Source organism: Gavia stellata, chromosome 3 (assembly GCF_030936135.1).
Source record: "Gavia stellata isolate bGavSte3 chromosome 3, bGavSte3.hap2, whole genome shotgun sequence".
Taxonomy (NCBI): domain Eukaryota; kingdom Metazoa; phylum Chordata; class Aves; order Gaviiformes; family Gaviidae; genus Gavia; species Gavia stellata.
Window position 1 is genome coordinate 46,822,321 of NC_082596.1, and position 20,664 is coordinate 46,842,984.

At 38.9% G+C, this 20,664-nt stretch overlaps 1 protein-coding gene across 1 annotated transcript in view; it reads right to left on the reverse strand.

The window, feature by feature from the left end:
* SPIDR (scaffold protein involved in DNA repair) overlaps positions 1-20,664 on the reverse strand; it is a 206,434-nt gene that overhangs the window by 14,287 nt on the left and 171,483 nt on the right. The window contains exons 11-14 of the mRNA XM_059836060.1: positions 13,772-13,930; positions 4,025-4,112; positions 1,544-1,687; positions 1,390-1,449 (exon numbers count right to left, since the gene is read on the reverse strand). Coding sequence (XP_059692043.1) covers positions 1,390-1,449; positions 1,544-1,687; positions 4,025-4,112; positions 13,772-13,930 — 451 coding nt within the window. The remainder of the gene's footprint in view (positions 1-1,389; positions 1,450-1,543; positions 1,688-4,024; positions 4,113-13,771; positions 13,931-20,664) is intronic.

The following is a 20,664-nucleotide window of genomic DNA, read 5'->3' on the forward strand; positions in this document are numbered from 1 at the left end:
AAAATTTATGAGCACTCATGTTGTTCACTTATGAAAATTTAGTGCTTACAGTTCAGTAAGTGAATAGCCATTAAAAAACCAGCTAATAAACCGCCCAGTAGCGAGAAGAAATCATAGACTTTTTTTTCTGCTAGACAAGCTTCCATTCTTCAAAATCACATCTGTTCCTGCATGCTTCATCTTTTCTCTAATTTAGTGATGAAGTGCTTGTACACAAGAATACTGATGACCCACAGCATCTCAGATGTAGACATTCCTGAATACAAAAATGTTTGGCTAGGATACCACTAGTCTATAATTTTATTTTATTTTTTAATAGAACAGGTTTCTTGGAAATAGAAATTTATGCATGTATGTGTCCATCTTTCTGTTAGCACCCTAAAGATCCCATCAAGCTAGCCCTAATTTCACATTTGCAAATGCTCTGTTAAATTCTCACTTAGCATGGAGAAAACACAAGAGATACCCCTCGTCTCAGGAGTTAAAAGTGTACTCCATGCCCAAAAATCAAATCATAACTCATTGGCTTCTGAAGCATAAAGGCAAGACATAAATTTATGTCTCACACTGGTGGGAAGTATCTCCAGCTATTTTGCTGGCCGTTCTGGAATTTCTTTGTCTTTGGTTCATATGCTTTGATTCACACTTTGCTTCTTGTGAAGCTGATGGACAATTGCAAATTATCCTCCACCAGAATTCAGTGCTGGCTGTACTGAGGATCCAGTCGCCAGGAAAAAATAAATAAATCAGCAACAAAAAATTCCTTTAACTACTGAGGGAGTTAGCAACATTTTGAAAGAACATTGTAGCATCATTCAGAAACAAATAAATAAACCATAATTATAAGCTTTCCTCCATAGTATGGATGGCAGATGTATTTACCTAAGAGTTCCTCCTTTCTACTAACTGGACCATGAAAGCCAGATTTGCCTGAGGGGCTTCTACTGAAGTCAACAAAAATAGTCCACACACTTACATGCAAAGAGCAAAACTGTATTTTTACATAACCATCATCTGTTAAATTCTATCCCCAGACACTCAACTGACTGGGAACTTTTTGCTAGGTATCGAAGGATAGCATTTAGCTATAAACTGAGTCTCAACGAACTTCCTGCAAGTTTCCTTACCAAGGTGAAACATTACCTCTGGTTAGATAGCAATTTATTCAGAAATAATTCACTTTCTAGACTGGATGGTATTGAAACTGGAGATGCAGTTCATTTTACCCATTCACAAGCATTTTAGACCTGGTGATAATTCTGCTCATACAACTCTTGAAGATAATCCAGGAAGGTTTTGAGTTTTCACCTAAACAAAATAAATGCTGGCTTCTTCACATAAACATTATGTTTATTTTATGTTTAATTCATTGCTAAGTGAAAAGATTACCTGCAGCCTTAGATACAGCACTCGTGCCCAAAAGCTACAACGTTCATTACAACCATCGATCTGAAAATAGTACAAAAACAGGGAATGAGACAAACATGACGCCAGAAATCCAATGGTACAAAGTATTTGTTATCTGACTTGTAAAGCAGATTACCTGAAGAATTTCCTTTAGACCATGAACAGCTGGTGGCTGGTACAAATTAGAAATCTGTTCTTCCTCGTTCACTTCCACAGGTATTTCACCAGACTGAACAGTAAGAATATAACAGAAGCTGGGAGGAGGAAGATTAGTTGTCACCTATGAAAAAGTAAGGAAAAGAAATGTGACCTTAAACAAGGCATTTTAATTTGGCCAGTTGGGTTTTATAATAGTAGCCAAAAAGAACCACACACTTTACATTTTAAGAGGGATGGAGAAACAAAATTATATGGTGAATAACAACGACTCCTGAAGTGGAAGTTGAGTTAATAAACCAACATTCACAAGTTGTAAGTGAAATCAGCTTGTGCGTATCATTCTTTCCATAATGTGACATTGATCCTCATCACAAAAACATCTCATGATTTGGCACACTTGGCAAACACCGTGACTAGTTCAAGGTGCTTGTTGTTGGTTTTGCATTTTTCTATTACGCGATAGGTGTGCCCTGATTATTCTTTATTTTTTTTTACATCCGTAACTTTTCTGAGATTTGGGGACTTTTGCATGTGGGTGGGTTTTTGTGATAGTAAACAGCTGACGAACTTTTAAAGCTGCCAAATTAAATCCAGGACAGCACAAGGAAATAATGAAGAACAGGAATGCAACAGCTACAAGAACTGCTCTCTTTGTGTTATGCCAGATTTTTCTTTCCCCCTTAAAAAGTACCATGATGTAACAACTTTATCAACCAAAGAGGTCCCAAGCTAGAAAGGCTGCTCAGGAAAAAAAAAGAATAATGCTAGAAAATAATTTTTATTGCGGATATGGGAAAATATTCTTCTAGCGATGTTTGTTGTTAATAAAGCATTTCATTTAATAAAAGAAATATGAATCTATTAAAGACAGCTGCCCACCCATTAAAAAAATCTGCATAAGGAAAACAAAAAAGCAAAAGAAATTGATACCCACATTCTGTTTGCGTCTGACAGCACTAAAGAAGGTATTTGAATGTACGTATGGCTCAAAAGAAATCAGTTCCACAGATCTCTTCCCAACAACATTATCAGTGTGCTGGCAATATTATTTATGCACCTATGTATAAAACTGCTTCCATGAAACTGGGCATAAAACTATACTGTTTCTATCAAGAAAAATGTGTCATCTCAACTGAAAAAACTCCACTCAGCCAAAAACCTGCAGAAGTGGAATACAAGTCATGATCCTCCATAGAATGAATTAGTATTTCAAACCCATGACAGAAGCGTAAATTGCATGGTTATAGAAAGTTTCCTCCATTTTTAGATTGCTAATAAAATAGAGAAAAGGAAAACCAAATGAGAGTCATAACAACGCTAAACAACATTTAAGAGCTTTGCTCCATCTGTGCATCCATTCTGTTGTCCACTGTATTTTAATGCACAAACCAATCCATTCCTCTGAGCCTTTCAAAATGTCTAGCTGAAAGGGAGAGTCAAAGAGAGAACAGCGATTTCACGCAGTTTCAGTCTTGGTTTTACATATAACCAAGGTCTGAACTTTTTATTCTTCAACATAAGCCCCTGCACAATGCAAAGAACACTCTACATAGCAGATAAAAGATTCTCAGACTTTAGAAATAACTAGTAATATCCATCTTTAATGTCCCCTGGTTTTGAAACTTGTTTATTTCCAGCTTTTTCTCCTTTTCTACAATTTGCATCCTGACTCCCCTAGGCTCTAACACAAATTTTTACTACCACAAACTTCTTCCCCAAAGAACAGCTATACAAGAACAGCAGGACAGCACAAGCACTTGGCTACCCAGGAGCTTCTCAAATGATCTTGTATTACCAAAATGACACTTGATATGACAGAACTCCTTTTCAAATATAAAAGCTAATTAAAGGAAAATTAAAGAGGCAATTTTAGATTTGCAAATATACAGTACCATACTTTAAATCCATTTTAATACTTCTCCACCCTCTGACATCACAGAAACATTAATTACTTTTTAGTAGATTATTTTTGTGTTCATCCTTTGGCTGTCTTCACATGAGACAAGTATCAGCCCAAGTCATCCTAACCAGTAAGAGACCTGATTCCAGCAGTCAGACTGTCTTCACAGAAGTTAATCTCCAGTAAAGTGCTTTTGTATCTAAGGCTGAAAAGTCCTTCAAAAGAATGAGTTAATATCTTTGTATGTAGATTTCTCAGCTGGCTCCATGCTATCTAATATCTCTTTCCTCCTGGAAGGAGAGGAGATGAATATTTTGTCTGGACATCCTACCATTCTAGCTCTAGAGGATTAATAAGGGGCTAATTGCATCATTTTGGAAAGATGCTGCTGATCCAGAGGGCTTCAGGCTAGCCTAGGAGGTTGCCAGAACCAGGAAACCAAAACTCAGTAGCTAAAGAGAGGGAGAGAATCTGATTCCCAAAGTAAACACGATTACACTACCAACAAAAATAGTAGTTGCGAGTGAAAAAATTCATTTCCATAATAACAAGACTTACCATTTCAGAGTCCTGACTTTGTCCAGGAACTTTTACAGGCACTGCTGGAGGCCACAGACTGTCTATCAGACTAAAAAGTCCTAATGCCCTTCAAAAAGACCAATAAAATCAGGTTTAAAACGTTTTCCAGTGTTATATGTTATATTAAAAAGATTCATTGAGAAATATAATTTAAACCATTGCATGATTATGAAAACAATTTTAAATCATATTTGTTTTCTGGAAGCTGGTTTTGATTTGGTCTAATTAAATCTCCTACATTTCTGCTGCAGGGTGGAGAGGGATAGAAGGGATGTATCACATTCAGTGACAAGCAATTCACATTTAATCCTTTGCTATGAACACAGCCTGCTACATGATAAAATTCAGGGGAACTGAGATAAATGCTAGCTTGGGAAGGACACAGATACCAGTACAACTTCTTCTAAAAAATAGCTTTTAACTATTTTAACTGATAGATTTTAAAGAAAATAAATGGCTTCTAACACTTTCATTTCTTGCTTTTCTCTAACAGCTGATTGTAACTGCTTTCAGGAAAGTCAGCCATTATCAGATATAGAGAAACAGGCAAGATTTTGTTATCTTAAATACATGTGCAGAGGACAGTCTCCTTCCTATACAGCTGCTCATTTAGTTATGTTTTTTTATTTATTTATTTTGCAAGTTTCCGCTTTTAATTTAGAAACAAGCATAAAATTAGGAGCCCAGCACATTAAGGTAAAAGCTGCACTCTTCAGCTTTAGCATGCAAAGCCGTACAGCGGCCGCCTTGTCAGTTGATATGGCATCCTTGCAGGACAGGCAGGAACGTCTGAGCAAGAGGCCAAGAAAACAGCTGAGGGAGGGGAAATAGCTACAGATAACCAGCTTGAAGAGGCATGCATTTTTGAGTTAAAGCTCTCAGTTATCTTGTCCTAGTTCTCTGTTCTGTGTAGTCGAAGCACAGAGATCCGGATTTTAACCCCACACTGCCTCCAAGAACAAGTTGTCTGTTCCACCAATTAAGAAAGCCACTATTTCTGAGACAGCTCGAAAAAATGAAGTCCAAAACTTGCTAAAAGTAATACTAGCTTCTAAACTCAACCGTTTAGAAGAAGGAAAAGGCATACTCTGGTACAGGGCTGAAGCATGTTGCAATATGCTGCTTCTCTTCAAGGGGTCATGGAAACTATCCTTTAAAGTTCTGCTTTTAGCTCACTTCTGCTTAAGCTTATTTATTTCTGTATTTCCCTAGTCCTTCTCTGGATCCTTAAGCACTTAGACTTCAGGTGTCTATAGGCAGTGTGCTTCTTCCCATGTTTTTTTGTAAAGTGCCAGGTATCATCTATGATTCAGTGTTAATAGTGATGCCTTTGGACCAGCACTGTAAGAAGTTTTATGAATGTAAATCTCAGAGAGGAATAAAGCTTGTGGTTCACGATTCAGGTAACAAGGTGGCAGATTAAAGAGATGATGTTGCTATCTGTAGTCGTGTTCTCCACACTAATGAACAGACCAGAAACACAAATGTGCTGCTCTTCTACAGAAAGGAACTTCCTGACTTATACGGCATCATCGCCTGTGGAAGTCTGTAAAAGGAGAGGGCTGAGCTCAGAGGCTGTGTTTTTTTTTTTGTTTTGTGTTTTGTTTTTAACAGTGAGAACATTACAACATACAAAGCAACACTTCTTGGGTATTAAAGAGACTTTACAGCAAATTGACGGCTTCTTGAATCCTGGATCAGGGTGACATTTTCTGTCCTGTATCGTACAGAACGATATCCTCTCTGCAGTCATGGAAGGGCCAATGCCCAGTGGAACATACTGGTCTTGCTAACTGGGACATGAAAAAGGAGAGTTACAAAAAGAGAGCATAGGCTTCCGTACAACTCGGGCAGTTACAGGAGTGGCCTTCCTCACATGACATGCAGCATGAGGGCAAGGGCAGAGCACAGCTATGAACGTACCACAAACTCTGCATGTGTGTGTGCATACAGAGATTTATCAACTTATGGCAAATAGGCTATGTTGTTGCAGCGCAGGTATAATCAAGCCTCCACACAGACTGTACATTGATCCCTCATCTGTAGTTTTATATTTGCACAAGGGATATGAAGCTGTCCCTTATTCTTCAGCTCTCTTCCAGCTTGCTACCCCGTATCAGAATATCTAAGACACACGGTACGTTTTCTTCAATTACTTGTGTCCTTTTGGAGAAGGTCATCTACTGCTTGAACTAGGAGCACTTAATTATTAGTAAATGACAGTATTTGTTTACAAACAGGCAGAGGAGCAGCGTTTTGTAGTGAGTGTCTCCTGAACATCTTGGCCCCATGCTTTTCTTTGGCACCTGTCAGGCCAATGGCAGGGACATTGACCACCTGAATGATTTGCAAGTTCCAAATCATATTCTGCCTGCCGGGACCCTTCTCTACCAAAGGGGATGCTCTCTCCTGGAGCTGTCACTGATGTGCCAGGGACCATATCAGTCAGTGTCCCAGGTGAGGAGCTCCCTTCTTGCTCCACCCATTTATTATGCCGCCAAGAAAGTTAACTCTCTCTTTACACTGATGGACTTCAACTCAGCAGAAGGGGGAATGAGGTGGGGGCAATGACAGTGGAGAAATGGAAAGACATTGTGTCCTCCTCTGTAGGAGATCATTATCCTTACAGAAAGAATAAAATTCATTCTCTTTATTGGCCAAGAAACACTCAAATCCCACTTCAATCTGACTTGAACAATGGGTGTATTTTATCCAATATGTGTATCCTTCCTCAGCTACAGAGTCAGGACAAGAAATGAACAGCTGGCTCTGTGCTACAGTGAAGGGACATGGTTAGCCCCCATGCGCATAAAGAGCGTTTATGGCTACAGAAGACAAAATAAAAACTTCACAATTTTGCTCTGTGAGTGCAATTACTAGTCACTATTTAAAAAAACATTAAAATAATTTTGATCACAAGAGGACAGACTTCTAAATAAGGAAAAGTACAGTAAGAAGTGAGGAGAAACAGGCTCAAGGATAAAAATAAAAGAACATGCAAAGTATTTTGAATAACATTATTTTATTTCAGAGACAAGGACTCTATTGTAATATTCTATAACTTTTCTTCAAAAAAAAGAAAAAAAGACTGAATCCACACCAGGAGGACAGAAATCATCTATCAGATTCTAAATGACAGATTCAAGCCCCTACTTCCCATGCTAAACTGAAACACATGTTTGGTAAAAACTATTTTGTCCCATACTAAATATGCAGATGTCCACTGTGTATCACCAACATAGCAAGGCCACCAGTAAATCTAATGGAGCATTATAGGATAGACTTCCATAGAAATACAGACTTAGAACAGGGAGTCCTCTACATACAGGTACTCTTCTCTTCTGTAAACCCACATCTTCAAGCTTCGCTTAGATATAATGATACTTTTATATATGTGTGTGCACGTGTATATACACACAGAGATGTATATATGTATACATAATATGCAAAATAATTCTTTTTCATATCCCTAATTTGGGTTGATGGTTGGACTTGATGATCTTACAGGCCTTTTCCAACCTTAATGATTCTGTGATGAATTATTTTTATTATCCAATGTGCTCAAAAGGCATCCCTCTCAACTTAAATTTTGCTTGCTGAACTTTGGTACATATTTTCTGTGTATTCATAGCATTTACTTCTCCTTCCCCACAATTCTCACCACAGATGATGACTGTGCTGCCCTGTACAGAGGAAGCTGCTTTCATTTGCTCACCTAACCACCTTCCTTCTCAGTTTCACAGCTCAGCAGGAGGCAGAAGTCACTTTGTGCTTCTAACCTTCCTGGCTTGTTTAGCCCTTCGCTGCAAAGTCAAATGGCATACATTCATATGTGCACACACACATATACATGTTTGCTCTATGATTTTCCATAAAAACATACAAATTAAAGAGAAAAGCCACTGTAATTATATTTAGACTCAGTAAAGTGATAAAGGAGTATCTACAGTCTCAGTACCTCTACTCTGATCCGATGGAAATTTCATTAATTTCACACTATGAGCTATACTACAAAAATCAAACAACTTCAAATTTGGATTTTTCAAAACTTTATTTCACTGACTCTGATCTGACAACTTATTTCATAACTTACTAAGAAGATTTTGTTTACTTCTCTCAGAAGCATGAAGTTTCATCTACAGTTCTGGTCCAAGGACTTTGTGTGCAATGTGCCTGATTCAACTTCTTAACATTACAGTGTATAGTTTGGGGGATTTTTCAATTTTAATAATCATACCACAGGTTCAGGGGAAAATTACTACAGGGAGAAAATATCAGCAATATCAAAGAAAGTAGAAGGAAAACAATGCCCGTAACTAGGAAAAGAATAAAGACTACTTAAGGTTTACAGATGGGGACAGGAAGAAAGATGCTAGGATTCTCTTCCAACGTCTTCCACAGCTTTGTTCTGGGGACTCAGGACTTGGCACTTCTCTGTTTCCTCCTCTCCTACTCTCCCAATTTTAGTCTAAAACAAAACAGTTTTCTTTTGGCAGTATCAGTCTCAACTATTAAGAACTCAAAAATAAAGCAATTCCTAGCCCTCTGTGATACATCTCCTTGCTCAAAACTAAAAAGAAATTCAGTAATAATCACCTAGATGGCATAAGCTTCAACTACCAAAAGACAAGCAATCCAAATACAAAGCTGATACTGTAGGCTAGCTCTCCCTTTAATTGACCTATTAAGATCTTGCAGTGCACAAGCTACGCAACACCATATTTTCTCAGACTTGAGTAAGAAAAGCAACAAAATCATAAAGTAAAAGTTTGAGCCTACTAAACCAACATCTCAGTCAAAATACAAACAGGGAGAAAGGGTTGCTGGCTTTTCTCCCCCTAAATTTTGTTTAGCTATATGAAATTATTTTGTTGAATAATTTATTTACATACTTTAAGAGCTCGATTTTCTATAGTACATTAGAAATTACACATACTACATTAAAACACTGAAATTATAATATATAAAACTTTTAATTCAATATGGATATGCCTATGCTATTCTTCAATGCTGGTTACTAAACAGATTCGTAACAGCAGCACTGAAGATACAAGCAGCAGTCCATGCTTGTTAAAGAGAAGAAAACTCAGGGAAAAAAGTTAATTTCTGATACATAAACAGTCATCAAAATAATAAAAAAGTAATGCAAATTTTCAAAACTTCAATGCAATTACTGAAATTATGCTTTAAATGGAACTCAACTTTTAACCACAGCAATTACCAAAGCGTTTCAGGACCTCAAAACCTCAGAGACGTGGGTGGCTTTTTTCGATGGCAGTCTTTTTGGAGGAGGGAAAACCAAAGGAAGGAAGTTATGACTTCCTTGCTCTGCGGAGGGTTCTTACTATTACATTTCCTGTCAGCCTCTAGCAGTTGAAACACTTTCTTGTATAGCAGTTAGCGCTGGTCCTCTCTTCTGAGTGTGAAGCGAAAAGTATACAGTGAAGAGTAGAGGAAAAAGGAAAGAGATAGAGGCCAGAGAAGTATGGGACTTAAGTAAAAAGAAAAAAAAAAAAGAAGAAAGAAAACCCTCAGGCACAATAGTGACCAACACTACAGACAAATACAGGGAGTTTTCACATTTCAGTGCCTAACATTTGAAAGTTTAAAATGACAAACAACAGAAGCCAACTTTATTTGAAAACGCAGAAGTTTCTCAGAGAAACATAACACTGGCCGATGAACTCAATATTCAGAGTCTACTTACTTTAGAGGAAAATGCAACAGATAGCACAGCAAACTATTATGGAACAACCTGCCATGAATTAAGGTTGGGTCATGTGCCAAAGCTTAGGAGTTGAAGTATCCTTCAAAGTATTTTACCCTATCCAACATAAATGTGGATTTTAGCACTATCCATGCAACAGTTGCATCTTCTTTTGAAACTCGTTAAGCATTTTTTTAATTTAGGGACAAAATTGGTACTGACACCCTGCGTTAATTATGTATTACGTTAAAGCATTTCTTTCCCCCCCGCCCATTTTTAAATTGGTGTCATCTTTCTGTTCTGCTGAATAGAAACTCTTCATATTTCTACCCTAAGAAAGCATAAAGAGAAGAAGCAGGTAGGTCTGCAATACTCAGCAGTACAACAACTCAGTGCTTGGCAATTCAGGTGAAAAGACACAAACTGTCAAAATCCAAATTATTATTTTGTGTGGAACTCCAGTCAGGGCTAAAACCATAAAATTAATATTTTTGTCGATAAAGACAGATATCTAACTACAAAGTTTATCCCAGCTCATTGAAATTAATTTCTGGTAGGAAGCAGCAGACTATGACAATTTATAGGTTATTTACTCCTGAGGCATTTTAGTGAGTGCTCAGTCCCTGCATCTAATTGCATCCATTTAGTTACTGGTTATACCAGACATACCTGAAACTTGCCTGGGATCTATTAAAATAGTGGGATTACATCTTAGTTCTACTGCATACAGATTCTTAACCAAAATTTCTGCCTCTAGCAGTACACCATCAAAATCTCACTTCCTCTTTCTCAAGGGGCTGAATTTATAAGACTGACGTATGAGGTAGAGGGAGGACAAGAGAGAGAATTCTGCGGAGCCAATACCACCAGCAGCATATCAATGAACATTTTTCAGTCTTCTCTCTTTAAACCACCATATCTCTCTTTTCTGCTGATACTAAGTGTGCAGTTCAGGGAACGGTTGTAGGAAAGGCTAGGAGACAAGTATGAATGAAAGGGTGAAGAGAAAATGTGTCAAGAAACAGATCCTGAACCACACACGTGCTGTTAATTCAGCTGCTACAATATTGGTTCCTACCTTATTCAACAGCCTCATGAACAGACTAGAAGAACTGCTGGAAATAAGACACTGAACAAGCCATGGCAAGTTTGTTGTGACTCAGCTATGCCCATCTGTCTTACGGGATTGCCAGAAATTGGACTGCAAAAAGGGAAACACCACTTCCTCTATTGGACTACAAAGGGAAAGATTTCTTGCAGGGATGGTTTTGGGGAGTATGTTTTACGTGGGGTACAGGACTTGTTCTGAAAACCACCTAAATCAATGAAAGACCTTCAAATAACCTAGTACGAGACGCTAGTACTTGTAAAGCACATGAGCATTCAAACCCAATATTCAACATTAACAGTGTTTCTCTCAATGTAAGATTACTATAATTCTAATTTTTCACAGGGTTGATCTTGGTCAAGACAGGACATGGTTGTGTAAGTTCTTATCCCACTTTTCTCTTGGAACACCAGTGTTTTGTTATCGGGAGAAGAAATGGGTTTAGCTTCTTTAGCACATCTTACAGTACAGGTCCATTCCAAAGACCAAGTCAGGTTTACAGCCAGGGTTTTGCCTAGATGTAAAATACCCTTTATTATAGGTTTTTAGTCCTTGAAATGCAACTTCAGCTTACAACAGTGATTTAAAAATTGTGTTTACTGGAACGATGTTAAAAAGCACTTTAAATTAAATACTTGATGATGAGGATGAATGATGGCCTGGAAAGTTTTTTGAACAATAACAGCGGTCCATTGATGCAAAAAGCTTGAGAACCTCTTGTATCTGTTAAATTAAAATCTCCTCTGTCTCACAGACGGACTGAGGAAGCACTCTGTCTCTATAAGAGAGATCACGGTCCATGTGACTGTGGGACAACATGCACGTATGGGATCTTATTAGCCATTCCTGGCTTTCTCCAGATCACAAGCTTCAAAGGTACAAAAAAAATTTCATGACTTTTCCTTCATATTTCCTACTTTTTTTTCCCTTTTATCCATCTTAAAAGCCATTGTCAGACTCCAGGAAACAAACAGTTTAAAAGCCATCTCCTTCCAAAAAGTAATCAGCATTCTCAAAAAAAAAAAAAGGCAGCAGCCTTTCTTGCAGGGCAGACCACATAGTTCTCACTCACTCATGTGCTGCAAGCCAAGGCTGGGCACTCACAGGCATATCCCATCATGTGCTCGGATATACCACTGGCTCTGAAAACCGATTTATCCAGTGGCAATGAGTTCTACAGTCTAATTATGCTCTGTGTGAATAAATACTCCCTTATATTCATTTCAGCTATGGCTTTACTGTGGTTTCCATCACACCTAGAATGACACAAAATGTGTCCCAACTCTTAAAAGCAATAACAAGTTATAAAGCAGAACTTAGGCTAAAACAATTAGAAAAAAAAAAATCCCTGAACAATTCCCCCACCCACCCATCTTGTACAATGAAATCACGTTTTAACCACTGCACTGTCCCTGAAGCTACACCAGCCTTTTTGTTTTAATGTTTCCTAGCAGGGTTACCACCAGCACAGCTCCAGCTGAGCCACCAGCATTTTCAGCAGTGTGTCTTCCAATCATCCTCAGAATAGCCAGAAGTAAGTTACTGCTGCTTTGAAACACAATTTACGTTAGAAAAAGTCTGTCTCTTATTAGCTAGGCAGAGTACTGGAAACACCAGCAGCCAGTTGTAAAACTTCATTTGTATCCAGAATTCCAACGCCATTATTTAATTTGTTTGGAAAAAATGTAACTTGAAAAAAAAGCCAACAAAATAATTAAATAAGAAGACGTGTTTGTTATTAAAGATCCATAAAAATGCAAGTAGGCTTGAAATCCAAAGGATCTGAAAATTAACACTGCAAGTACATAAAAAGAAAAGCATACTGAATAGCGCTGGCTAGAAAACAACAATTCCATTTTGCTAAACATTTCAAGGCTTTGAAATTTGTTTTTGTTCCAATATGAAAAAAAAATGAGACTTTCTGAAAGTTTTCATGAAATGAGAATGAGAGAGAGAGTATTCACTCCCTCTGGACCTGAAAAAATCTCCCCAACAAAATTGTCTCCAAAATAGATAATGTTTCCATGAAACATTCTGGTTTTGATGAAACAGCATTTTTCAACAGGAAAAAAAAGTGTCAGCAGAAATATCATAGCCATTCTAATACCAAAGGCTTATCTAGATCGGATGCTTGCACAAATAAATTATGTTGAGAATTGAACCAATCTAATTATATTTATACAGGTCCCCATGTGAACACCATATCACTTTCCTTGGAAAGATATTCCATGAGATAATAGATCTATTTAAAGGGATTTTTTCTTCATTAAAGATATATTTCATTTTATTCAAAGTATGTAAAAGGAATCACAGAATAAACAAAATCTGAGAGGTACCATATGTCAATTTGTTACTTATCTGGGGGATTTGTCTATAAACCTGTGGACATTCTTATTCCAAAATAAGAATGGCTTTACTATTTGTGAGTTGGGTTTTTTTTTAAAAAAAAACTTGAACTGTGCTTCCAAAACCATATAGACTTAACTGAATTAAGCTCTCATATACTAAGGGAAAGTCTGTTCTTGAATCTTCAACCCAGACTGGGCAGCACTGTAGAAGAACATACTGTAATAAACAGTTCTGCAATGAAAGGGAGGTGAACTAATGTTTTTAAGTCTTTGAATCTACTGAAGAGGAAGAAAACACTCATATTTTATAAAATACTGCATATAGTAATTCTCTATCCCTTGCTCTGCTAAGTGTGTATTTGTGTGTTAGCTTATTTATGCTCGTTTTGGTGTATGGTTGGCTCAAGTACTATTGGATGCCCCAAATACGGCAATAAGGACATTTAATTGAACAAAGCCCAATTCAGTTGTTCCAAAGAATACTGATCACAGAAATAAATAAAAAGGCAGATCATATCTTCCTGCCACAGCACGCAGTACATTCTCCCACGAATTGTTCTCACCTTCCTCTTGTGGTTCTTTGCAAAATTTTCATTCCAGCTAAGCAGCAGAATTTTCCTTCCCATCTCCTGCAATACTGCTCAATGTCATCTGCAGAACTCAGGGACTGCAGCTGCACTTCACTGAACATACCGTAGGCGTCCTGGACAAGGAGGCATAACCTGCAAAACATTCCTCTGTTACTCATTGGCTCCTATTCAGAAAAAACTAGTTTGCAAATTTCTGAAAATTACATTACAAGCTTCAAAACAGGGCTTATCCTCTACAATATCTGGAGTATTCCTACCAAATAATGAATACCCGTATCAATAAACAAACCCATTACCGTTAAAGGAGCTAACAGGGCCATGAAATTGAGAAGCATGACTGAAAAAAAGCATAAAGGGCTTGCACTGAGGATTAGATCAACTAACAGCTATGCATTATGTGGTTTGTGTACCTATAAAGAAAGAAGGTTGAGTTTTTGCCTAACTTGAGGTGAGCTCTGCAATGCAGACAGAGCAATAATGCAAACGTGTACCTGTGTGTGTATAAATATAAAAATTCTGCTTAGAAGCAAACAAAGCAAGGTATTTCACAAGTAATAATCACCAACGTTGAAACTGGCAAAGCAAGCATTACATTTTCTACAATGTTTTTTAAAAGAGTCCTGAGGATGCAAACAAGAGTGAAATGTCAATTTTTCTTTAAACAACCAACCAAACAAAAATCCAGCATAAAACTACAGATTTGTACTTTCAAGATTGGGTATGAAGAAGCCCAGAGGAACTATTTTAAGCAGGTAATTAAAGAACCTGCTAAACAAACAATTTGATTAAAGTAATCTATGGAAGTAGGGGCTGTAGGACTGGCAAGTATTGCTTAACCAGATTGCTCGCATTTCGAGAAGGTATTACTGTCACAGCAGATAAGGCAAAATCAGTGGATGTCATACATTTAGATAGTCAAAAATGCATTTCACAAGATTCTGCACCTGAGATGAGCAGCCACGATAGCATGAGTCATGCAGTGCTGGAGGAAGGAGGCTGCTGTCTACAAGATTGGTTTAATTGCCCCAGAAAGAGACAGTTAAGCATGGAAACTTTTCAAAGGGAGACAAAAATTACCTCTGAGGGTAGCACACACATCTTTATTTCTAAATAAAACTCAGGGCTGCACTAGGCAGCAGAATTCAGTTCATTTCAAAGGTACATGCCAAAACTACCTTCTCCAGAGCAGTACCATTGTTCACAGCAAGCTGACTCCAACTGCTTTTGGAGCACATCATATAACATATTATATGCATCCTGAAAGCATTCAACAGTAGTCATTATATCTTTATAAAACACATTTTAAATTAAATAAGCTCCTACATTTCTCTGGCAGAAATCCATGTATTTCTTCGCAGGGTAGCTCAGGCACATGGAAAATCATTAATCACAGTTTTCTTACTCATTATAAACTGTCTGACTTTGGCTTACACCCTTAAGAGGGCTGTATTCGACATAAGATACAACTCCACAGCCTTTCAGACATCAGCAGCTGTGCAAGCACCAGCTGAGAGTCTGCATTTTTCAGATTCTGGTGCTGGTTTTGAGGCACAGGGAGTGGTAGGACTGAACACAAATGAAGGCTCCCATATTTTCTCCATATCTCTAGCTACAAGGGTCCCACACAGAGTCTTCCCAGGCAAAGAAAGCTTAGGTACAAGTCTTCCACAGACTGCCAAGGTTAAGAAGTCCTTTAGAGCCGTGAAACACTGCTTCTGCCCTGAGCAATGACAAAGTGGAGCAAACCAAATGCTGTTGTGATGTTTAGGCTGGAAGGATATACACCCTCATCTCTGGGACGGGTGGTGTTCCCAGCCTAGAAAGCGGGTGACTGTCCTAACAATACAAACCTGTGTCTTCAACAGCTCTACCACTCTTTTCATTTTCTGTGTAAAGCAATCCCTGAGATGCCTTCTGGATTTGTACCACAAGACCATCTCCAACTCAACAGAACAAAGACTGATGTGTTACAAACATGACAGCCCAAAAGCAGAACTACGGTTGCCTGCCACTTTCCATGTTAGGACCTTGTAATCAGTTAAAAACCCTCCCGAGTTTTAACTGATTGGACTGAAACTCCTCATGCTATTGTTTTGTTTGGAAAAACAGAGCTAATATGCTCTGGACATTTCTGAAAATCAGATTGAGGGGAACAGGAAAAACAAAGCAAAACCATTTTGCCTGTGTTAACAAAACATTCAGTGACTGTTAATTGTGAAAAATTAGGCCTCCGTATCTTGGAGCAAGCAAGAGCCAGCTGAGTTAGCGTCTCAGATCTGATCAGTTCAGCAGCCTCTTGACTGATCACTGGAATTCCTCATATCTTTAGCGAGACATAAGTGAACGAAAGTAAGTCTCAGACTAGCTGGTACCAGGCTCATATTAAGTCCTCTGGGACATGCTAATTGCCCAAATAAAATCAGCTTGGTTGGTGCCGAAGACATCAGTCACTAAAAGAGCATTTTCCCAGTCCTTTTAAGCCAAGCAAAGAGGTGGCTGCTGTCAGTCATGGGAGTCTCAACTGCCCGCATCCCTGGCTGCATATTTCCATCCCTTTGTGGTGGCAGCATAAATGGCTAGGATGGGAAACTGAACTGACCAAAAAAAATTCCGTAGCCAAATCATCATCATCAGATCAGCTCCTTGAAAATTAACTCTGTAGAAGTAAACTCCTATTTGCATGGAGTACTACTTCTAGACAAGGATGTATTTTCCAGGCAGGATTAGGAGGCTGAAGCTCCTACTCCAGCTGTCTAGTGTATGCAGCACAACATCCCAGGTCATATGATGTGAGAATGGTCATCGTATGACCAAGCTCGATATACAGAAGTAAAGGAAGAACTGTGTAACTTGAGGCTTGTACCACTAATGTTCCTATTCACACTAGTAACGTGTTCATGATTATTGGCATCATGAAGAAACACAGAGCAGCAGAACCACTTGCACCAGGCCCCAAGTACTTTTGCTCTATTAGGACTGTACATGTGAGCAGACATCCACTATACCACACTTGTTGAACAGTATCCAAAAGGTAGTCACGATTTCTCTGCAACATGCATTTAAAATGAAATGTATATACTCACTCACTTGGAAGACAGAATTTCACAAATAACCTTCAGCTGCCCAATTTCAGACTAAAAGATGAGGAATATCCCAAACTAACACTATAAAGAGAACTTCACAACCACACGTTCCCTGCTTCAGCACACTTTTAAAACAGTATGAATGAATGATGACAAAACTTGAAATATTCTCATCATCATTTGATCTGTCTCACACTGATTTAGTAGGGAATGCTATGGGTATTTAATGATGAGTGACAACTGATTTTCCTACTTAACGGCTATCATGAAATCAGCTGAATCCCACAACAGACTCTGCAATGCATTTGGTGAACTATTCTCATGTTTGGGGATAGACTTTTTAGTAGGGCCTGTTGTGATAAGACAAGGGGTAATGGTTTTAAACTAAAAGAAGGTAGATTCAGACTAGATATAAGGAAGAAATTTTTTACTATGAGGGTGGTGAAACACTGGAAGAGGTTGCCCAGAGAGGAGGTAGGTGCCCCATCCCTGGAAACATTCAAGGTCAGACTGGACGGAGCTCTGAGCAACCTGATCTAGTTGAAGATGTCCCTGCTCATTGCAGGGGGGGTTGGACCAGATGACCTTTATAGGACCCTTCCAACCCAAACTATTCTATGATTCTCTGAAACCAGTTCTGTTCTTATGGATTTTGCACACGCTGTTAGCACATGACTAACAGTAGTTCAGTTGCTTTCAGAGGCTGTTGGTTCACTGCCTTAACTTCCTCACCAGCATTGGTTTTTTCCTTGATTTCACTTTATTCCCAAAAAAGTGCACGTGTGTTATTTTCCCATGTTACAGTGTCGCTCCCATATTGTAGCAAATGTTCTTGCAAATTAAGTTTTAGCAGCAAGTCTAACTGTGATTAAAGCAATGGCTTGTCCCATGATTTTCCCCCCCTTTGAAGGTCACTACCAGGCTGAAAACCCACACCTAAATTATGAGACAAGCTGCAAATCCAAAATGAGTACCTGCCCCCAGGAATTCAAGTATTTATGTTTTGTGCACATCTATGGCAAATACTTTTTTTTCCAAAAAATTTGGCGTTTGTACTGAATCAGTTAATCAGCTAAAACATACCTTTACCAATGCCTTGTCAGTATGCAAAATGAACTGTTAAAAAAAAGAAGGGCAACATCCCCATTTTTATCAGCAGTGCTCATGTAGGGAGGAAATAAGGGCTATCTCTATTTTTGGGACAATAGGATGCAACCCTGATTGGAAACTGAAATTTCTCCTGCAAAGGAGCAGAGAATTCACTCCAGGAGCGAGGGGTGGCAGGAAAGCCAGTAAAGGAGTGAGTGTAGGAGATGCAGACTAAGGAAAAGGTGAAATATGACTCATTGGTAATAACAAAGGGGGCGAAGATAGCGAATGATAAGAGGCAAGGCAAGTATTAGCCTTTTTTTTTCCTTTTTTTTTTTTTAATAGGTAATGACACAGTAAGTCTCATGCAAAAGCTTGGGAAGATTTTGTTAATTTGCTAATAGCCAGGAGCAAGGATGGGGGCTGGGGGAAGATGAGACTGATTACTCTGCATTATTTCTATGACTGTGCTGATCTTTAGGACAAAATGTCTCCCAGTAGAAATCTGGAGAGGATTACAGGATTACTCTGCCATGCCCTTCTCCTAATTCGTCAGTCGTCATGGGTAAAGGGTAAAACCTTCTTTTGCTATTACTTTTTTATGCATGAAAAATCATTTCTCTCCATACTGCTGCCTCGTATCGGGCAGCTGACTTTCCGGAGAGGTAAGGGCAACAAAAACCTTCTTCAGCTTTGGTCACCTCCAGCCTCCTCAGTGCCTTAGTGAAAGCGAATAAGAAAAAGAGTATCTGCCTGCAGAACGATCAGAGCACATGGAGGCCAGAACTGACTGATGGATGACACAGGGATTGCCTTTATTGAGTCTTGTGAAAGCAAGCAGCAGAACTTTGTCATGAACAGATCTTAACTAACGAATAATTGTTTTACCCTAGGGGAAGAGGACTGTGTGGCCCACAGCAGCTTTTCTCCGCGCACAGCTAAGCTGTGCAGTACAGCACAAGGAGCAAGACAGCCAGGCAAATGCTACCACCTTTGCAGTGCTCAGCAGGGACTTCATTAGTTACTCTTTCTTTGGAAGGGAGGGAAAGGGGGGAATGGGGAAAATGCCTGGAAACTGATTGAATTGTATTAGCTCTGATATTTGCTCATTCTTTATCTTAACCATCCCAGAGACAGCTGCTGCTGCTTTGTTTGTCAGAAGGACTTCTTATCTCTTTGAGGTGCGGTCCTAGCAGAGGCATAAAGCACACGTACATAAACACACATAAACAAAACCCCCCTCTCCCTTAATCACCAGAGGCACAACACTACCTACACAACTCCAATTCAGCAACTTGTCTGGTCAAGTCTCAAGGTGGAGCTGATTAACTCTTGCTAATATGGCCCAGATTCAAATTGTAACCTGCAGGACACCACCCTACCGGGATTTAATTTATCCCTACCTCACACACTCCTTCCACTCACCATACCCATATTACCTCTGAAAAATCAAAGCTCAGGGCACAGGTCTAAACACACAGGGACAACCATCCATCTCCCCCACCCCCTCACAACACCAGCAGGATTTTCCTTTTAAAAGCACCGTATTCACCAGATCACAAACTGCTTCACGTTCCCTTTTGAAAAGTACATACCCGCTGTAGCCTTCTTTAGGGAGACACAAGATTCAGAGTTTACTGCTTAAAATCCATGCCTTTTGCTGTCACTAAATAGCGAGTGAAGCTCCACAGAGCATAACTATGGTTTGAACAATACAAATAAAAATTAATTATGATAATGACAAGCCCCTTCTATGCATAGGTTGCAGAGGTACACAGGTACAGAGGAAAAGAGAAGCACCGCTGCTTCCAGTTCATAAGGGGAATGTCAAGCTCAAAGAAGAATCCTGGTCATAACTCTCTCCAAGTATAGCCGTTTCTAGCACCCAGGCTGGTGCTCTGGTTTGAAGCGCTGAGATGACTAAAATAGCAATCATTTGCTTTAAAAACTGGAGGTTTAAAATTACTGAAAAGTGGAGTTTGCGATCATGCACATTTTTATTCGGTAACTGTGGAAGGACCCAACAGGAAAGAAAGGAGGAGGCAGTTCAGGAGTGCCGGACCTGGCAGAGCGGGAACAGCACACGCAGTTAACACCAGACACTCCAGTTCCCTCCAGCGAGAGACAGGCTGTCCTTGCAGAAGTATTGGTGGAAACTGCACATGTGACAGGAGTATCACCAGGGCAATGAGCAAGTCTTATCTCAGCATCTCAAATAGAAAATACGAAGCAGAGGCCTCCCCAGTCTCAGGAAAGGAATCTTTTCTTTGCAGGCACTTCTTAGCATGTCTGTAACAGAGTATTTATATAACACACTTTGCAAATAACTCACTACAGTAACTATACCAAGCCCATCATTTTGGATTTTCCTTGTTTTTCCTTACATTTTTATACATATGTTAAAAAAAAAGAGTGAGAGAGGTTATAAAATAACTGTTGCTTATTTTTATTTACTTCCTTGAATAGTCACTTACTTCAATACAAACTGGAAAATCAAATGCAACTTCCACAAGGTCTTTCATGAATGTCTGCCTGCTGATTGCTTTTTCCATTTCTTCATTCAGGTTAATCCTTTCACCTACTATTTTCTCTCTATGACCTGAAGAAGCAGCACATCTGTGGGGAACGGCTTTTGTGTGTAGGAGGAGACCTGTACGAGCCACACATATCAGCAGGGCTACCTTTTTAATGCAG